At 40.6% G+C, this 7326-nt stretch overlaps 1 protein-coding gene across 1 annotated transcript in view; it reads right to left on the reverse strand.

The window, feature by feature from the left end:
* The window catches only part of UBAP2 (ubiquitin associated protein 2), a 147688-nt gene that overhangs the window by 93241 nt on the left and 47121 nt on the right, over nucleotides 1-7326 (reverse strand). Inside the window, exon 2 of the mRNA XM_011980029.1 lies at nucleotides 6737-6876. Within this exon, the coding sequence (XP_011835419.1) occupies nucleotides 6737-6835 (99 nt within the window). The 5' untranslated portion in view covers nucleotides 6836-6876. The remainder of the gene's footprint in view (nucleotides 1-6736; nucleotides 6877-7326) is intronic.

Raw genomic sequence — 7326 nt, forward strand, 5'->3', positions numbered from 1 at the left:
AAAAAAAAAAAAAAAAACAGCCAGGCACGGTGGTTCACACCTGTAATTCCAGCACTTTGGGAGGTCAAGGTGGGCAGATCACCTGAGGTCAGGAGTTTGAGACCAGCCTGGCCAACATGGAGAAATCCCGTCTCAACTAAAAATAGAAAAATAAACCGGTCATGATGGCAGATGCCTGTAATCCCAGCTACTCAGGAGGCTGAGGTGGGAGAATCACTTGAACCTGGGAGGTGGAGGCTGCAGTGAGCCCAAATCGCGCCACTGTACTCCAGCCTGGGTAACAAGGGCAGAAACTCTGCCTCAAAAAAAAAAAAAAGACAATAAACAAATTCTACACTCTAGTCAATGATATCCATTCTGAAGTGATTAAGAGTACCACTAATCAATTAATTTACTTTGAAAAGCATTAAAAAGTTAGATAAAATAATGGCTGGCTAAACATATGTGATAAAACAAACAAGAGCAAAAAGATAACAGAACGTATAGGTATTGACTGTACAACTCTCAATTTTTCTTCATGTGTGACCATTTTCATAATAAAGTATTGTGGGGAGGGATTTTGGCAGACAGAAAAGGAGTGGAGGAGGCAGCTTGGGATGGTAGATGTGTTAAACAGGAGCTACAACAAAGATTTTTTTTAAAGTAGAATTATGGACTAGTTGTGGACATCCACGCACTGCACAATAAGTATTATTATAAGAACATCCCTGGTTTCGAGACATTTCAGACAGAAACTACTTCATGCAGAAATGTCAGAGTGATAAACCAAAGTCAGGGAGTATGGCTGAAATCTTTGTGGAAAAAGTATGAAAAAGTAATGGCGGAGTGGGGGAACCAGGAACAAATAATGACTCTAAAGGCAAGAATATTTACACTTGAAAACTGCCTGAGAATAGCCAGTGCTTTGTAAACGTGCACGATTTACAAAATTAAAGAAACACTTACTGATCCGATTACAATATTAACAAAAAAGCACTGGATGAGTGAAAGAATCTCACCAAATATTTCAAGCAGAATAGTTATTAATAATAGCATTCTGCTGTAGGGAGCAGTCTGGGGCTTATGTATGTTTCTACATTATCATTCTGATACTGTTTCACCTATACAGTTCTAACTATAAAGTCACTATTCATCGCCATATGTAAGGTAAATGCCTATGACTGATTTATTCAGACTTAGCTTTTTCAGCTTAAGTATTACATGACACAAATACTCTGTATTTCTCTTCAGTAATATCTTTTTTATTCCTAAAAGGGCCTAGACAGACTACTTCTGAAAGCATAGCCGATACACATAATAGCCACTTAACAATAACAATATAGTAACACTAACGCTAGCATATTTATGAAAATAAATTTTAATGAGAACTTTAAGTATTTTTTACCTTTATAAAACACCCTGTCAAGAAAAAAATAATTTTCTTTGATAAACAATTCAATAAATATTTGATAAACAAAGAACCAAACATAAGAGTATAATAGGGAAGTTACCAGGCTGAGCTCTAGGAAGTGTCAAGAGGTCGGTACAGCTTGGGAAAAAAGAGGAAAAATCAGGGTCAACTGGTAATTCTTAAGTTAAACAAGGTCAGTGCACCCTCCCCTGCAATAAACATTAGTGACATACACCAGGTCACGTCTCAAGTTGAAAAATATCTTGCCAAGAAAAGTAGCATCACTACAGCTCTTCCTCTGGATCTCTTATCCATTCGCATGGCTTATTACGAATAAGCTGCTTTTACAGTGGAAAATGTGAAATTTTTCAAATGAATCCAAATTTTTTTTAATTAGATCTGTCACCCAGAAAAAAATTGTAAATAATAAAGTAGGATTATTTATGCCCACCACCAAAAATAAACATTAACAGCCTACTAGCCTGTTCTCATTAATGTTCAACAGTTTTGCTTTAATTTTACATATTTTTTCAGTTGATCAGGAAGCATACCTTTTCTAAGACATGTTATATCACAATTTTCAAATATTCTTACAATCACTTCATAATTGTGGAATGTTCATATAATTTTGTGGAATAGTCACATAAATTCACAAGAGAGTTGACATCTGAATACAATGTATATTCCACAATCTAATTAGCTAAAAAGGACATTACAGCTGGGCGCAGTAGCTCATGCTTGTAATCTCAGCACTTTGGGAGGTCAAGGAAGGAGGATCACCTAAGGTCAGGAGTTCGAGACCAGCCTGGCCAACATGGCAAAACCCCGTTTCTACTGAAAATATAAAAATTTGCCAGGCATGGTGGCGCACGCCTATAATCCCAGCTACTCGGGAGGCTAAGGCAGGACAATCGCTAGAACCCAGGAGGTGGAGGTTGTGGTGAGCTGAGATCGTACCACTGCACTACAGCCTGGACAACAAAGTGAAACTGTGTCTCAAAAAAAAAAAAAAGGCATTATAAGGACCATTGAAAAAATGTAAGTATGATCTGTAGATTTTGATTTTTTATCACTGTACTATAATTATGTAAAAAGATCCGTGTTTTTTAAAAAACACACTGAGGTATTAAGTGAAGAAAAACCTTATTCACAACTACTTGTCAAACGTTTCTGGGGATAAACTGTATGGAAAGAAAGAGAACAGGATAAATGAGATGTGATAGAAATGCTAACATCTAGGGAATCTGGGAAGAAGGGTATTCAGTAATTATTCATACTCCCATTGCAACTTTTCTGTAAGTCTCACAATTTTTTTTTTTTTTTTTTTTTGTAATTGAGGTTCGTAGTCAGGCCCAGTGGCTCACACCTGTAACGCTGGCAGTTTGGGAAGTTGAGGTGGGCGGATCACTTGAAGTCAGGAATTCAAGACTGACTAACCTGGCTAACATGGTGAAACCCCTTTCCACTAAAAATACAAAAATTAGCCAGGTGTGGTGGTGCACACCTGTAGTCCCAGCTACTCTGGAGGCTGAGGCAGGAGAATCACTTGAACCCAGGAGGCGCAGGTTGCAGTGAGCCAAGATCAAGCCACTGAACTGCAGCCTGGGCAACAGAGTAAGACTCCGTGTCAAAAAAAAAAAAAAAAAAAAATTGAGGTTAAAGGAGATTTAAGTAACTCATCTAGTTAGTAAGTAAGTGCTAGACCCAGGACAAAAATCTTGGTTTATATAGATTCAAAAGAACTCTCACGCAGTGGCTCATGCCTGTAATCCCAGAACTTTGGGAGGCAGAGTCGGCTGGATCACCTGAGGTCAGGAGTTCAAGACCAGCCTGACCAACATGGTGAAACATACAAAAAATTAACCAGGCGAGGTGGAGGCAGAGGTTGCAGTGAGCCGAGATCACACCATTGCACCACTCCAGCCTGGACAACAAGAGCAAAACTCCGTATCAAAAAAAAAAAAAAAAAAAAAGAACTCTCTTTAATCATGCAACGTGAATAGGTTATCTCAGAACACCTCTAACATTGGACATTTTAAATTGAGTAATTAACATCTTACTGGCAGGGCGTGGTAACTCACGCCTGTAATCCCAGCACTTTGGGAGGCCAGGGTGGGCGGATCACCTGAGGTCAGAAGTTTGAAACCAGCCTGGCCAACATAGCAAAACCCCATCTCTACTAAAAATACAAAAATTAGCCAGGCATGGTGATATGTGCCTGCAATCCCAGCTACTCCAGAGGCTGAGGCAGGAGAATCACTTGGACCCAGAAGGCAGAGGTTGCAATGAGCTGAGAACGCGCCACTGCACTCCAGCCTGGGCGACAGAGCAAGGCTCCATCTCAAAAAAAAAAAAAAGAAAGAAAAAAACATTACCAAATAAAGCCACTTTTTATTACTCCAATTTAAGATTACTTTCTTAGCAAATACTTCCCAGAATAGGATTAATGAAAAATAAACATGAATAATTTTCCTAATGCATACTACTGTTTAAAAGAAAAAAATTTAAAAGGGTCAGGTGCAGTGGCTCACACCTGTAATCCCAACACCTTGGGACGCCAAGGGGGACAGATCACTTGAGGTCAGGAGTTCAGTTCGAGACCAGCCTGGCCAACATGGTGAAACCTCATCTCTACTAAAAATGCAAAAAAAGTTAGTCAGGTATGGTGGCTCACGCCTGTAATCCCAGCTACTGGGGAGGCTAAAACAGGAAAATTGCTTGAACCCCAGAGGCGGAGGTTGCAATGAGCCAAGATCGAGTCACTGCACTCTTGACTGGGCTACAGGGCAAGACTCTGTAAATAAAAAAGTCAGGCACGGTGACTGACGCCTATAATCACAGCACCTTTGAAGGCTAAGAGGGCAGTCACTTGTGTTCAGGTGTTGGAGACCAGGTTGGGCAACACGGTAAAACCCTGTCTCTACTAAAACTACAAAAATTAACTGGGGGTGGTGGCAGGCGCATGTAATCCCAGCTACTTGGGAGGCTGAGGCAGGAGAATTGCTTGAACCCAGGAGGCGGAGGTTGCAGTGAGCCGAGATGGCACCACTGCGCTCCAGTCTGGGCGACAGAAGGGGACTCCATCTCAAAAAAACAAAAAAAAAATTAGGTAGGCATGATGTTGCCTGCCTGTAGTCCCAGCTACCTGGGAGGCTGAGGCAAGAGAATCACCTGAACCCGGGAAGGGGAGGTTGGAGTGAGCTGAGATTGGCCACTGCACTCCAGTCTGGTGATAGATTCCATCTCAAAAAAAAAAAGACCCATTCATTAAGCAAACTTTTTCCTAAGTAAATTCAACTATAAAAGGAGGACCTCGTCTAAAAATTTCAAATTTTTCCATCACTGGACTGGATCAGTTTGTTGAATAAATTCCTATCAGAGTAAGTGTATTTAGGATCAAGCACTGAGTAGAAGAGATATCTGTCCGTTAAACCATCAAACTATTACACTAACTTTATACTGAAAAATATAATGCAACAGTTAAATCTCCTCATTATGTCCCTTAACATCAACAGGGTACTTGGGTATAAACAAGTGATTATAATAAGCACTTATAATTAACTATCAAAGTATAGTCAAATCAATCTGCAAGTAAGATAAACTGGATATAGTTTACTCACTTGTATATTGCCTGTGAAAAACGGTTTGCCATTCTAGTCAATAACATGTATATAATGCTTAATTTTGCACCAGGTACTGTGCTTAGCACTTATCTCACTTCGCTTAAAATAATAATATAACCAAATTGAGAAGGGGCGAGTATTTAACGTTAAAAATTTTATTCAAATGTATCTTTGTTTTTCTGAGACAAAGTCTCGCTCTGTCGCCCAGGCTGGAATGCAGTGGCATGATCTTAGCTCACTGCAACCTCCACCTCCCGGATTCAAGCAATTCTCCCTGCCTCAGCCTCTCAAGTAGCTAGCATTACAGGCACCTACTACCATGCCTGGCTAATTTTTGTATTTTTTTTTTTTTTTTTAGTAGAGACAGGGTTTCACCATGTTGGTCAGTCTGGTCTTGAACTCCTGATCTCAGGTGATCTGTCCACCTCAGCCTCCCAAAGTAATGGAATTACAGGCATGAGCTACTGTGCCCGGCCTCAAATGGATCTTGATCATTAAAAGCCATTCTGAGATCCAAGCATTCTTCCTTGTGCTTTAAAGAAAAGGCAGATTTTTGTTTTTTTGTTGAGCCAAGGTCTCACTCTGTCACCTAGGCTGGAGCGCAGTAGCACCATCATAAGTGATCCTCCCACCTCAGCCACCTAAGTACCTGTGACTACAAATGGAAGCCATCATGCCCAGCTAATTTTTAAACTTTTTGTAGAGACAAGGTCCTCACTATGCTGCCCAGGCTGCTCTTAATTCCTATGCTCAAGCAATCCTTTTGCCTCAGCCTCCCAAAGTGTTGAGATTACAGACACGAGCCACTATGCCCAGCAAAGGCAGCTTTTTAAAGTCTATTGTAATTCAGGTATTTTACCATTTCAGACTATTAGTTCTCCATGTACCTTGGATTTTCATATTTCATTCCAAGGACACACTTAAGAGAAGGGAGAAAAGGGAGAAGAGATGGTGATGAAACAGCAAGGAAGGAGGAGGAAGGGAAGCAGAGGAAGGTGAAAAGGGAGAGGAGGAGGAGGAGAAGGGAGAGGAGGAGAAGGGGGAGGAGGAGGAGAAGGGAGAGGAGGAGGAGGGAGAGGAGGAGGAGAAGGGAGAGGAGGAGGAGGAGGCGGCGGCGGCGGCGGCGGCGGCGACGGCAGCGGCAGTGGTGGCAGTGGCAGCCTAATAGCTAAGAGGTACCTGGAAAAGGTTAGCATTAAAGAGTTCTCATGGAACACCATCCAACTGTACCTGAATCAAGTACAATACCTCTTTCCTTACTATTCTTCATTACTTAGTTTTTATTTTTTATTTATTTTTTTATTTTTTTTTGGGACGGAATCTTGCTTTGTCGCCCAGGCTGGAGGGCAGTGGCGTGATCTCAGCTCACTGCAACCTCTGCTTCCTGGGTTCAAGCAATTCTCCTGTCTTAGCCTCCCAAGAAGCTAGAATTACAGGTGCACACTACCACGCCCAGCTAATTTTTGTATTTTCTTAGTAGAGGCGGGGTTTCACAATGTTGGCCAGGCTGGTCTCAAACTCCTGACCTCAAGTGATCCACCCATCTCGGCCTCCCAAAGTGCTGGGATTACAGGCGTGAGCCACCACACCCGGCCATTACCCACTTTTTAAATACAGGGTCCAAAATCCTAAAGTTTCCTACAAAAGAAAACATTAAATCATATGTTCTCCCTTAATTTCCTTAATTCTAAACAAGGCAAACAAGAGTTCCACAAAAACTTACCTGTACCACCTGTTTCTGTGGTTGCGTTGATTGTGCTGCTGAAATCTGTGTTTTTTCACGAGCACCTCGACAATGGTCACTGCTCACTGAAGTCATCATATACAGTATATACAAAATAATGTATGTACAAAATAGAAAATCTGCAAGAAAGTAGGGATGGTAAGCAAAACAATCATAGTAAAAGACAAGCAGGTACTTCAGAGAAAACAAGGACACTTACAATAAAAGATAAAAGCTCTCTGGAATACAAATTCTCAAGAAGCAGCCCGAGGATTGTACATTTTGCTGGTATGTGTTAAACCAATTCGACTAATGCAATCTAAAAATCTATGTTTATGAGCTTAGCAATTCTAAACAAAAATCTCAAGTACCACCAATTTAAACCAGCAACTATTTTATCACTATATGTAGTCACTGTACATGTAGTGCTATCTGCCTCTTACTACTTGCAGTTGGTATTTGAACCCCAAAACAACATTGCATTTAGCCAAGATTTTACCTGCCAATATTTACCCAATTTAAAATGTGTCAAGAAACAAGCTATGCCTAAAAGCAAAAGTCACCCGTAAATAATAAATCTTTTTTTTTTT

This window comes from Mandrillus leucophaeus, unplaced genomic scaffold (assembly GCF_000951045.1).
Source record: "Mandrillus leucophaeus isolate KB7577 unplaced genomic scaffold, Mleu.le_1.0 Scaffold208, whole genome shotgun sequence".
Lineage (NCBI taxonomy): Eukaryota > Metazoa > Chordata > Mammalia > Primates > Cercopithecidae > Mandrillus > Mandrillus leucophaeus.